This window comes from Prionailurus viverrinus, chromosome D3, assembly GCF_022837055.1.
Source record: "Prionailurus viverrinus isolate Anna chromosome D3, UM_Priviv_1.0, whole genome shotgun sequence".
NCBI lineage: Eukaryota > Metazoa > Chordata > Mammalia > Carnivora > Felidae > Prionailurus > Prionailurus viverrinus.
Window position 1 is genome coordinate 26,972,411 of NC_062572.1, and position 12,981 is coordinate 26,985,391.

A 12,981-nucleotide genomic window follows, 5' to 3' on the forward strand; every position below is an offset into this window, starting at 1 on the left:
GTAACACGTCATTTCCGGCGCGCCGTCCGAGGGCGCATCCGGATTCCGGCTGCTGTAGTGGCGCGCAGCTCGCCCAGAACCGGTATCTGGTTTTGGTTGGCGGGACCCGGGAGAGGTGAGTGGGGCCGGGGCGAGGGAAGGGACGGGGAGCGGGGGGGGGGGGGGGGGGGGGAGGGGGGTCCCCGCCAGTGGGAGTGTGCGCGAGGGACCCACTGAGCAGGTTAGGGACCGAGCCCCGCCGGAAGCCTGGCTTCAAGCCCACCTGCTTTGGAGCCCTGCCAGCGTAGAACCTGGGGCAAGTTGTCCGACGTCCCTGCGTCTCCTTTCTCTTATCGGAAGGGTGGGGACGCCAACAGTACGTGTCTCGTAGAGGTGACTTGATTGCTTACGTTAGATTATCGGCTCGAAGCGTCCGGCAAGTACTTGGTACCTGCCAAAGGCTCTGTAACTCCTAACAGTCCTTTGCTTCTTGCCCCGGGAAGCAGCGATATTTCTGACTCCCGTGTGTCTGGGACTCCCTACCTCCCCTGACAACATTTCCCTTCTTTGCACTGCTGGCTGAGTTGGGACCAGCTGCACCCAAGCAGTGTGCCAGTGAGTAGAGTAAGCAGGGAGAACTTGGTGGGTTTGTTTTTTAATCTTTGAATGTTTATTTTTGAGAGAGAAAGCGGGGGAGGGGCAGAGAGGGATGGAGACGCAAAATCCCAAGCAAGCTCTAGGCTCCCAGCTGTCAGCACAGAGCCCGACCCGGCGCTCGAACCCATGAACGGTGAGATCATGATCTGAGCCAAAGTCGGAGGCTTAACCGACTGAGCCACCCAGGCACCCCAAGCAGGGAGAACTCTGTCACAGAAGCGACCAGAAGTAGTGAACTCCTTGTCCCTGAGGGCTGCTTGCAGCAAGCAACTGGTTGGTAAGAATCCCAGTTGCTGTCACAGATTGAATGTATACCATGCAGCGCACCATGCTTGGCACTTCGTGTGTATTTGATACTCACACACTCACTGAGTACCTGGAAGAGCTGGGATTTGAACTCAGACTGTGATTTTAGCAGTTTGTTAGGTTCCTTCCCTAATCCCGTAATAGTAATGATGATGAAGCTAACCATGGAGCTACTGTAACAGCTTTTGTTCCTTGAGCGTTTTTTATTCTGAGCTAAGTGTTTTTTAAGCACCGTCTTGTTTAATCTGCCTTACAAGGCATTATAAAGCTTGGTGCAGTAGTAATTAATCCATTTAAGGAAGAGATGTGGGGCGCCTGGGTGGCTCAGTCGACTAAGGGTCCTAAGGGGTAAGGGTCCTAAGGGTCCGGCTCTTGAGTTCAGCTCAGATATTGACCTCACGGTTTTGCAGTTTGAACACCGCTTCCGGAGTTGCGAGCCCCCCCCCCCCCCCCCCCCGACAGGTTCTGTGGGGAGAGCTCAGAGCCTGCTTGGGATCCTCACTCTCTCCCTGTCTCTGTGTGCCCCTCCCTCCACTCTCAGAATAAATAAATAAACTCCAAAGAAAATAATTTTATGAGAAAGAGACAGCTGAATCTCATCATCCAGCTCTCAGGGGTTGAATTCTCTGTTGCAGTACACAGATGTCTGTTAAGGTAGTGTTTATAATTACTACTGCCTTCAGAAGAGGTTCATGTTTTGGGAGGAAATCTAAGTTTTAGGGTCTCACCAAGTAATATAGTTCAGAAAGCATGTTCTAAAAACAATCACTCCTGGGACCGCCAAGGGTCCAGATACAACTTACCTCAACAGCAGCAGCAACAAAATAATCTGGGATCCCGGAAGATGTCCACCCAGGTTCTGAGGCAATAATAAATAGAGTTACATACGTAGGTATTTTTATGTGGTTTCTATATATGTGAGTATGTTTTATGACATTGACTAGGACAGAGAAGTAGATGCTTAAGAATCACATACATCGTTGGGACTGGTCTTTGAGGAAGGAGCCTTTTGTCCCGCCTGTTTAAATACGGATCATTTCCTAAAATATGTTTTTAATGTCTGCTTTATTGAATTGTAGCGACGATTTTAACAAGCTTTGTGTTTGGAGGACGTTCAAAGGGATCAAGGAGCGGGAACTCAGGGAAGCCTGCTGCCGCTTCCAGAACTCACCACAAACTCCACGTGCCTTTCTTATCCCTTCCTTCAGTGACCGGCCATGTCGCTGTCCCACTTGTACCGGGACGGCGAAGGCCACATGGATGATGACGAGGACGAGCGGGAGAACTTTGAGATCACCGATTGGGATCTCCAGAATGAATTCAACCCCAACCGGCAGCGCCACTGGCAGACCAAGGAAGAGGCCACGTACGGAGTGTGGGCAGAGCGAGACTCGGATGAAGAGAGGCCCAGCTTTGGAGGCAAACGGTACTGGGCGCGTGGGGCTGCTTTCCGTTGCTTTAGGGAAGTGGGGGAAGATGGAGAGGGAGTTGGGGGGATAACCACTAAACAGACTTCTTTCCTGGCCTTCCTGAGTCCTGGAGCTGCAGCATCAGCCGGGGAGGCCCAGCTTCCTCTTTGGGCTGGAGGGCGGCTCTCTGCTGACTGAACCATCGGCAGGTGTTCAGTGAGCAATTATATGTAGCGGGTCTTGGGCCGCAGGTCCATTCCTTGCCTTCTGAGAGCTGAGACACCAGAGCATGGAGACAGGCGGTGACTGACGACTAACACAGTGCAAGTTTGTGACTGACTGCGGACCTGAGAGAGAGTACGTTTGAGAGGATGTTCGATCTGTTCTGGGAGGCGAGGGAAGAGGTCTCTAGAGAGGTGATCCTTGAGCATATGTGACCACAGAGGGTGACGGCATGAGGATACAGAGGCCGTTGAGGGGAAGCACCAGGTGTCTACGAGGTATGGAAGCTTTTGCAGGTGGGAGCATAGCTTGAGAAGAGGCCCCCGGGTCTGAGACAGCGAGTGGCTGACGTGGGCGCGCTTATGTTTGGAGGAGACCTTTTGGTGTGCAAAGTTGGCCTGAGGCCCCGGTGGCAGATGGGAGATGTGTGGGGCCGAGACTGGGTCCCTGCAGGCGTGGTGGCGGGGAGATGAGGACTCAGGCTGACAGTCTTCCGCCTCAGTGTGAAGTCACATGGGCACTGGCCACGAGTCGCCTGACCGGCGTGTGTAGCCAGTATGGGTTTGTCTCTTTGGCCTCAACTGTGGCCTGTAGGCTCCGGCCCTTTGAGACTGTGCCTGTTTCACACGGTCTGGGGAGCCTGGGGGGAAAGAGTATGGAGATCGGTACAGCCCCTTCTCTGGCAAGAAATCTAAAAGTGGATGACAGATGGCTCAGAGGTCAAGGATTACATAACCATAAGATGATGGTAGCCAAATAGCCAACATCTGTTGGCGCTTTACTTGTTCTGTGCTTTTTACATGGTTGGTATCATTTACCTGTGAGAAGGGTACCGTTGTTACCATCCCATTTTCCACATTAAGAAACTGAGGCCATGATCACACAGCCAGGCTTTGGGAATCTGGGCCTCCCTCCTGAGTTTGGGCTCTTACCTGACTGCATCTTCTAGAAAAGAATCCTCTCAGTTCTGTTACTGCCACGGGGTTGTGCAGTGACTAGGCTGGTCATCTTATAAAGGGAGCTGACGTTTATGACACTGTGAGTACTGTCCTTGTGACAGTCGTGGTCAGCATCGATACTCGCCATCTCACGGAGTTCGTTTCTTCGTTATTACTTTAGTTTTCACATACAAATGAATGTAATGAACGTGAACAACTTCTCAGAGGTTGATATAGTTGTTAATATACTTTCCATTCATAGAATTTCTTTTACTGTGTTTGATGATTTTTTATTAGAATTTTTCTTGTTTGGTTTTTGTATTTGAAATAGCCTCCAAGACACATGGTTTTTAAAATAGATTAATTTTTAAAAATGTAAAAGGAGGGGCGCCGGGGTGGCACAGTCGGTTAAGCTTCTGACTCGCGACCTCGGCTCAGGTCACGATCTCACAGTTCATGAGTTCGGGCCCTGCATCAGGTTCTGTGCTGACTGAGCGGAGCCTGCTTGAGATTCTCTCTCTCTCTCTCTCTCTCTCTCTCTTTCTCTCAAAAATAAGGATTTTTAAAAAATGTAGAAGAAAGTTGTGTTGTATCATATTTTGCATTTTTTCCTTTCACTTTTACGAAGACGTAACTGATACACATGCTGTGTAAGATGACACTTTGCATTTTTAATCACCCTTATACTGACATCGATAACTGCAGCCGCAGAGTTGACTTGAACCCATCAGGTAATAATGTTATTGTGATTACAGGATCTGGGGCCCTTTGGGTATAAGTGAATGTATTGCTCTTTTAAAACGATCCCTGGAGGTCCACCCTAAGGGGTTCCCTGGCCAGCACAGTTTCTACAAGGGATGGCTACGGAAGGTTCTTGACAGCCCCCTGGGGGCCTTGTGTTTGCCCGCAGGGCCCGAGACTACTCCGCACCAGTCAACTTCATCAGCGCCGGCCTCAAGAAAGGGGCAGCAGAGGAGGCGGAGCTAGAAGATTCCGACAACGAGGAGAAGCCTGTTAAGCAGGATGACTTTCCTAAGGATTTCGGACCCAAGAAGTTAAAGACGGTAGCATCTTTGCTTCAGGCTTGTGACCTTAGTAACGTCCTCGGAAGGTCATGCGGCCAGGCATCTGGGGCAGGGGGCCTGTGTGGGTTTCTCCTCGTGGCGGCAGGTTTCTGCGAGGTGTGACGTGGGCAGCGCGGGCTCTTTGCTCTCCTGGCACACGTCACAGATCTGGTTTTGGTTTGTGTGACACTTTTTATAATGCTCTGACTGCCAGGCCATTTCCCCATCATCCGAGTAAGCTTTCTTAGATTTTTCTTTTTTTTTTTTCCCTGTCAACTAAGCTTTGGTTTTGTTTTTTTTTTCCTCCTCAGGGTGGCAATTTTAAACCCAGCCAGAAAGGCTTTGCAGGAGGAACCAAGTCTTTCATGGATTTTGGCAGCTGGGAAAGACACACCAAGGGAATTGGACAGAAGCTTCTGCAGAAGATGGGCTACGTCCCTGGAAGGGGGCTCGGGAAGAATGCACAAGGTAGGGTGTGGGCACCCTGTAGTCTTGAGGGACGGAGGCGAGGTTTGCTTTTTCTCCTCTCCGAGTCTGTGGACTCTGCGGCCTGGCCCGCTGGCACCTGACGGCTGTGCTCCTCGGCTGTCTGCTTTCTCATACCCAAACGGAAGCTTGTCTGAGCAGGAGAAAGAGGCTCAGTGAGGCTGCAGACGAGAGGCTTCTTTGTGGCCTGACCGGTGCTTCTTTAAGACTGAGCCTGTTGCCAGCATTTACAAATAAGATAATTTTACCTGACATTTTTGACTTTGTCTGGCAGGAATTGGTTTTAGCTGCCACAGACAGTGCTCGTGGCCTCGGGGAAGCAGTCTCCACCCCCTGTGGTCTTTGGTCCTGATACCCCTTACTTTATGTCAGCTTTCCTGGGCCCTGGAGGCATAGGAGTTTGTAGTCCAGGAATATCCATGAAACATTGTGTGTAGCTTTTTTTTTTTTTTTTTTTTAAGATAAAGAGTTTAGAGCATTGGGTTGTAGGCCCAAACTTTTTTGCTATTTTAAAGTTTATTTATTTTGAGAGCACGTGAGTGAGGGAGGGGCGGAGAGAGAGGGAGAGAGAATCCCAAGCAGGCACCGCACTATCAGCGCAGAGCCTGATGCAGGGCTTGAACTCACGAACCATGAGATCATGACCTGAACCAAAATCAAGAGTCAGACACTTAACCGGCTAAGCCACCCAGGCGCCCTTGTGTGGCCGTAAACTTGGCTGAGCAAATCCCATGTGGGGCCCTCTGTCTGCGCTCAGCAGCCCTGCCTCCTGTCCCCAGGCCCTAGCCCCGTCCAGACAGCTCCTCTCACATGTCCCTGTCTCCTTGACATGAAAGCCGCACAAGCCAAGCACTTGGGTTCTTCCTGCAGGAACCTGCTTTCTCTCTCCTTGTCCTGTTTCCCGTGAGCAGGCAGCAACTGGACGGAAACAGTAATAGTCTCTAAGAGTCCAGGCTCCACTCCTGCGTAGTTGTTCAGGTTTCACCCAGCGTTAGCTGGAGGAAAAGTTGTGAATCTCACGGAGCTGGCAGTGGTGACCCAGAAGGAGAACAAGGTCTGACTTGAGATTTCAGCAGTACTAGCTGAAGGGGAGGCTGGGCAGTTTTCACTGAAGTGCGGTAGTCCTGTCTGTTGACTCTTAGGGGAAAATAGTTATTTCCAAGGCTTACGCGTGCTATAAAGCAAGCAAAGTCCAGGAGACAGGAGCTACCCAGGAAAACGGACGGGTCTCCTACTGAACTGCTGCTTCACCTCGCCTCATTCAGTCAGTATATTCTGTGAATAATTCACTCTCCTTACCGGAACCTTCTTCCAAGGAAAGTGTAGAATTTAGTACTGCAGAGTTCCCAGTTACATGTGAATAGTTCTTTTTTCTCCCAGTATCTCAAAAAGACAAATCCAAAGCAGATACGAAAATCTGTATTTAGGACATCGATACGCTGATGTCTGCATCCTCTTGTACCATAAATGCTTAGAAATTTCACATCACAGGGGACTCGGACAGGGTTCCAGGGGCAGAGAAGAGCCCTCCCTCCTGGGCTGTGTTATTCTGTGTCAGGACTGAGGAAGGGTGGTTTCACTGAGTGCCTTGTTCGAATACAGGAATCGCTGTGACCATCTGAAATCTTTTTATCTTTTGCTGAAATCTGTCAGGTATCATTAATCCAATCGAAGCCAGACAGAGAAAGGGCAAAGGTGCCGTGGGCGCTTACGGCTCTGAGCGTACCACTCAGTCCCTGCAAGACTTCCCTGTGGTTGACTCAGAAGAAGAAGCGGAAGAGGTAACCAGAAGTCAGGGGTCACGGGCGGGGGGGTGTCTGTGCTGTTACCCACTGTCACTCGCTCGCTCATTCAGTGGGCCTTCAGATGTCTGTTGCACATGTGACGTGTCACGCTGTGCTGGAGGCCGGAGGTTCCTCCACGAGGAACGGCTTAGAGCCTGGTGCCCAGACACAGTCAACAAGCAGCTGTGGTGTGGTTGCTGAGAGCGGTAGGTGCTGAGAAGGGTCAGAGTAGGAGGTGAGGTGGGGAGTGGGGGGGCTGTGGAGGGGTGACATACTTAGGTAGGGCGGTCAGGGAAGGCCTGTCAGGGAGGAGAGGCTTCAGTGGATTCCCAGCAGGAGAAGGCAGCGAGTGTGGGGCCAGTCGTGAGGCCAGAGGCCACCGAGCACGCGTCTCCGAGCCTGGTGGCAGAGAGGCCACGGAGGGGGCTGTGGTGGGAAGGCAGCACACGGAGCAGGGAGGGGACGAGGCATATCGACTGGGCGGGTCACGGCACTGGCCCCGAAGGCCACTTGTAGGTGCCGGGCTTTCGTCTCCAGTGTCGCGGGGAGCCAGCGCTGGGGGTCGCTCTGCTCTGGCCCCCAAGGGGCCGGCTGTCTCGACACCGTTTTTCGCCTTTGCGTTTATGAGGGACAGCGGGATGCTGCAGAGCCTCGTATTGTCACTGCTCTTGTCGCCGGCCCTCTCCTTTTGCTGAGGCGGGAGACGTTGGATAGGGTGGGACGGCAGGTAGCAGGTGTGCAGCAGAAGCGAGTAGGCGAGCCAGGCGTGAGGTGGACGGGCCTCGCTGTCTAAAGAGGTAGTTTCTACTCAGGTCCGGGCGGTTGTTGCCATCGACCTGGCCCAGTAGTGCCTGATCTTTGGTTTTCCTGGAGTAGAGGTCCAGACATTTTTGGGAAAAAACGAGTACAAGTTTTAAACCAGTGTAAGAAACAAAGAAGGACACGCACAAAACCCACTTCGGTGGGCTGGACTCTACTCCCCCTGACCGCACTTCCTTCTCTATCTACTGTAGGCCTTCCTGTGGAAGAGGCTTGCAAACCTTGCTTACAGAAGGTGTCTTGGCCTTAAGACTTAGGGACCTTCCGATTTGCCCTCATCTTAGATTAGAACCAAGGTTTTGGGTCCTTAAATCCCGTAGGTTGTTGTTTAAGTTTCACGTGAGGTGAATTTAAAAGTAGCGTAGTGCCTGCCCGCAGTGGGGGTGGCCGTTGCCTGGGTGTCTGGAGTACCTGCTTTCTGAACCTTCTTGTTTCTACGAGGGGCTGAGCGTCAGGGGCGTGTCAGGAGATGGTTGTAGTGTCCCTCAGGCATGCCGCTTGGCGCAGAACCTTGCATACGTCTGAGACTGTGCCTAGTGAGTGTCTGCGAACGGTCTCAGTCACCCTGCCTGCTGTGAAAAGCGGCCTGCCTTGTGTCACTGGCCGCCTCCCCCTGCTTCAGGAGTTTCAGAAGGAGCTGAGCCAGTGGAGGAAAGACCCCAGCGGAAGCAAGAAGAAGCCCAAATACTCTTACAAGACGGTGGAGGAGCTGAAAGCCAAGGGCAGGATCAGCAAGAAGCTCGCTGCCCCCCAGAAGGAGCTTTCTCAGGTCAAGGTACGGGGCGGGGAGGGGGGCGCTGGGAAACACTGCCACACCCGCGTCAAGTCAATCACCCAACGTTCTCTCGGATCCCGTGGGGTCTTCTGGGCTTGCTTTGTTCTGTTCGTTATCGCTTGGCGGTAGCGTGTGCCCCGCGCTGGGCGCTCTTCGTTACGCGGCAGTGGTGCAAAACCACTTCTCTCTGAAGCGCCCGGTCCGTGAACTTAAAAACATTTCCGTAATTTGGCTATTGTTGAGAGTGCTGCTATAAACATTGGGGTACAAGTGCCCCTATGCATCAGCACTCCTGTATCCCTTGGGTAAATTCCTAGCAGTGGTTTATATACACGATGGAGTACTACATGGCAATGAGAAAGAACGAAATATGGCCCTTTGTAGCAACGTGGATGGAACTGGAGGGTGTGATGCTAAGTGAAATAAGCCATACAGAGAAAGACAGATACCATATGGTTTCACTCTTATGTGGATCCTGAGAAACCTAACAGGAACCCATGGGGGAGGGGAAGGAAAAAAAAAAAAGAGGTTAGAGTGGGAGAGAGCCAAAGCATAAGAGACTCCTAAAAACTGAGAACAAACTGAGGGTTGATGGGGGGTGGGAGGGAGGGGAGGGTGGGGGATGGGTATTGAGGAGGGCACCTTTTGGGATGAGCACTGGGTGTTGTATGGAAACCAATTTGACAATAAATTTCATATATTGAAAAAAAAAAACAAACATTTCCGTTATGGAAAACCTGGCATGAACGTCACGTTTAGTGAGTGTGTGATTCCAGACAATGAAGTACTAGGCCACTTGGTCCTACCTCTGTCCTAGACCTTCAGCTTTTTCCTGGCTCGGTTCGGGCTGGCCGGTTTGTGTCAAGTCTTGTCTTTGTTTCGGACGTTTTGTAAGGATAGATCCTTAGAAGTACAGTCGCCAGGTTAAACATAAGAAGCTTTCTAAGGCCCCCGACTACTGGAAAGGGTGCACGAGCCCGCTCTGACTGGGAGCGCAGGACAGAGTCCTCAGAGCATACCAGCACTGGAGTATTTTCAGTTGTAAAAATGGATGGAATTTTCAGCCGCTGTTCCGTGCATCCAGTCCTGGGTTTCCTGTTACTCCCCTGAGTAGCCAGAGAACGAGGGTGGTGACAGTTATCTAGTGCAGTTTGGCGTAGGACAGATTGTGTGTGTCACCGCGTGGGGTTCTCAAATGTCAGGGCGTCGTGCGCCAGCTGTGGGCGGGGAGGACTGGTAAGAAATGCCAATGTGTGGGTTCTCGTCGGAGATTTGGAGTCGGTGGATCGAGGCAGGGCATGAGAACTCTGTTCATTTTTCTCCAGCTGATTCTACTGCACATGGTTCTTGGGTCGTACTGTTACTTCAAGTGCTGATGGGTCACTGTGTTTCAGTATGGTTTATATTCCAGTATAGACCAGTTTCCCCTGTTTTCTCAAAATGCTCACCTAGGTTGCCTTGGTCCGGTAACTTTTTTGACGTTTTGTTTTGTTTTCAAATCAAAATACAACTTTTGTATTATTACGGACCAGTGTGTGGTACCTTCTAGACAATTAGAAAATACAGAGGCAAAACTATTCTTTTCCTTCCTTCCTATAGGCGACTAGTTTTAACATCTTGATGCACGTCCTTCTAGATCTGTCTGCCTAATTATGCATTTTTCTTACAGCAAGTGTGATATTTTGATCATACGTGTTTTATTACCCGCTTTGGTCAGTACAGCCTCTACTATGCGTGGCAATAGATTTTCACATCAGCTGAGTCGTCTGCACTCCAGTTTCACGGCTTTTCCTAGATGGAAAAGCCTTGTCCGTCTTGTCCAGAGGGACCGAGTCTGGAACTGCTGGTTGTGCGCGGTGCTTCCGTCCGTGACCCTCCTGTCTGTGCGGCAGGGGCTCCGCTGTGGGAAACACGGCCCTCCGGGCCTTGCCGTAGTGTGTGGTTCGTGAACACCTGCCCCGGCGCCCTGCCCTCGCCCGGCCCGGCGCGCACTGTCCCAGGGCAGCGATGGTGAGCCTTGACCCGGGTCCCCCCCTGCCGCATTCCCCCAGGTCATCGACATGACCGGCCGGGAACAGAAGGTCTACTACAGCTACAGCCAGATCAGCCACAAGCACAGCGTCCCCGACGACGGGCTGCCGCCGCAGTCCCAGCTGCCGCCGCTGCCCGGCAAAGAGGCCAAGGCGCCGGGCTTCGCGCTGCCCGAGCTGGAGCACAACCTGCAGCTGCTCATCGACCTTACGGAGCAGGAGATCATCCAGAGTGACCGGCAGCTGCAGTACGAGCGCGACATGGTGGTCAACCTGTCGCATGAGCTGGAGAAGATGTCGGAGGTCCTGGAGCACGAGGAGCGGGTCATCGCCAACCTCAGCAAGGTCCTGGAGATGGTGGAGGAGTGCGAGCGGCGCATGCAGCCCGCCTGCGGTGACCCCCTCACCCTGGACGAGTGCGCCCGCGTCTTCGAGACCCTGCAGGACAAGTACTACGAGGAGTACCGGATGTCCGACCGTGTGGACCTGGCTGTGGCCATCGTCTACCCGCTCGTGAAGGAGTACTTTAAGGAGTGGGACCCGCTCAAGGTGAGTGGCTGGCAGGATGGGCCCGGCCTGGAAGGGCCGCACGGGGCAGGGAGCTCGGCTGACGGCTGCGTCTCTCCCCAGGACTGCGCGTACGGCACGGAGGTCATCTCCAGGTGGAAGAGCCTCCTTGAGAACGACCAGCTCTTATCTCACGGTGGGCAGGACCTCTCGGCGGACGCCTTTCACAGGTACTGGGCACAGGCGGGGGGACGATCCCACTGGGGAAGGCGGGCACTGGCCTCTACCGCCTCCTCCGTGCGTGCCGGCCCCGTTCCAGGAGTCCACTCACTCACACCATGCTTGTCACCTGTCTGTCAGGGCCGTGCTGTGCCAGGTGGCGGCCAGCCTCAGTGTGCGGGGAATGGGAGAGGTAGGTGGGGGTGAGGAAGCAGACAAATAAAGCCGGGACACATGCCTCCTTGGGGGCCGGGAGTAGTTGGAGGTGGAGGTTTCTGAGAGGAGGGACGTTGAAGCTGTGACCCGAGAGGTGAGGCGTCAGAACTCCAGGTGGGAAGGCCTGCAGTCCCTGGAGAGGGGACCCTTGTGTCCCCGCAGCATCGCTGCCGAGCAGGTGAGCTCTGCCGGGGAGACAGGCCTGGGGGGTGAGCGGGCGGCTGGCAGGGCAAGGGGGAGGCAGGCGCAGGTCCGGGCAGTCTGGGGGCTGGCCTGGTGGTTTGCTGTGCGTGGACGTCCGTGCCGCTTTCTTTCTTACTCTGGAGGGCTGCTGGCGGTGGACTTTGTCTGCTTTGAAACCCCATCGGTGCCGCCATCCTGCCCTCGCCTTTCCCCCGCAGGCTGATATGGGAAGTCTGGATGCCATTTGTTCGAAATATCGTCACTCAATGGCAGCCGAGGAACTGTGACCCGATGGTGGACTTCTTGGACAGCTGGGTGCACATTATTCCCGTGTGGATCTTAGATAACATACTGGACCAGCTCATCTTCCCCAAGCTGCAGAAGGAGGTAGGGCCCAGAGCTGTGGGGGGCAGCCGTCGGCAGGGACCAGGGGCACCTCTCCAGTCCCTCAGTGCTGTCGGAGGGCCTGGGATTGACAGAATCTGCTGACACAGCTGCTGTCCTGTGGGCAACTCAGGCCCTTTTGTCGGCACTTCTCCCCCAGAGTCCCCTAGCAGGGAATTCATCTCTTTGGTTTCTCTAATTAGAATTTGTGCCATTTGTGAGACCTCTCGCAGTTGTGTGGGTGTTAGTTTGGTCATGCAGAGGGGCCTGTGGGCCTTGGCCAGGGGAGCACTCGGCCTCCGTGCCACTGACCGCACAGCGCATCGTGAACTGCTCCCGCAGGTGGAAAACTGGAACCCGCTGACGGACACCGTGCCCATCCACTCGTGGGTCCACCCGTGGCTGCCCCTCATGCAGGCACGCCTGGAGCCGCTCTACTCCCCCATCCGCAGCAAGCTGTCCAGCGCCCTGCAGAAGTGGCACCCCAGCGACTCCTCGGCCAAGCTCATCCTCCAGCCCTGGAAAGACGTCTTCACCCCCGGCTCCTGGGAGGCATTCATGGTCAAGAACATAGTGCCCAAGCTGGGTGAGCACACGGGGAAGGTGCGTTAGGTCCAGTGGCCGTGGCACCGTGTCTGTGGCCAGCGGTGACGTGATCCGTGCCCTGTAAGACCCGCTCTTGGAGCTCCGTAGAAAGCCTGGCACATGGTGCTGCTCACCACGAGTGCCGCTTCGTGCACAGAGCTGGGATATAAACGTGCCCAGGGTTCTTCTGGCATCAGGGACATCAGAGTCCCCGTGCCTCCTGGTTCCTAACTGGTCTCGTTTGGGCTTCTGGTGACATGAGAAACGTTAGCGTTCTGCCTTTTTTTTGTGGTGTCTGATTTTAAATATACAGTATTTCTGGGTTATAGAGGAAAATGGTTTTTAAGAGTTGCCCTATCAAGAGCTTGGGACTGATGTATAGAAATGGATTAACGACCAGCGTTATCCGCTGGAGAGT

General features: G+C 53.5%; 1 protein-coding gene across 2 annotated transcripts in view; it reads left to right on the forward strand.

The window, feature by feature from the left end:
- Nucleotides 1–12,981, forward strand: part of TFIP11 (tuftelin interacting protein 11) — a 16,141-nt gene continuing 3,160 nt past the window's right edge. Inside the window, exons 1-10 of one of the 2 annotated variants that reach the window (XM_047828682.1) lie at nt 1–115; nt 2,151–2,368; nt 4,422–4,575; nt 4,887–5,043; nt 6,715–6,842; nt 8,287–8,439; nt 10,491–11,018; nt 11,100–11,206; nt 11,813–11,981; nt 12,321–12,564. In XM_047828682.1, coding sequence (XP_047684638.1) covers nt 2,160–2,368; nt 4,422–4,575; nt 4,887–5,043; nt 6,715–6,842; nt 8,287–8,439; nt 10,491–11,018; nt 11,100–11,206; nt 11,813–11,981; nt 12,321–12,564 — 1,849 coding nt within the window. In that variant the 5' untranslated portion in view covers nt 1–115; nt 2,151–2,159. The remainder of the gene's footprint in view (nt 116–2,150; nt 2,369–4,421; nt 4,576–4,886; nt 5,044–6,714; nt 6,843–8,286; nt 8,440–10,490; nt 11,019–11,099; nt 11,207–11,812; nt 11,982–12,320; nt 12,565–12,981) is intronic. The other variant, XM_047828683.1, reaches the window with a different exon arrangement.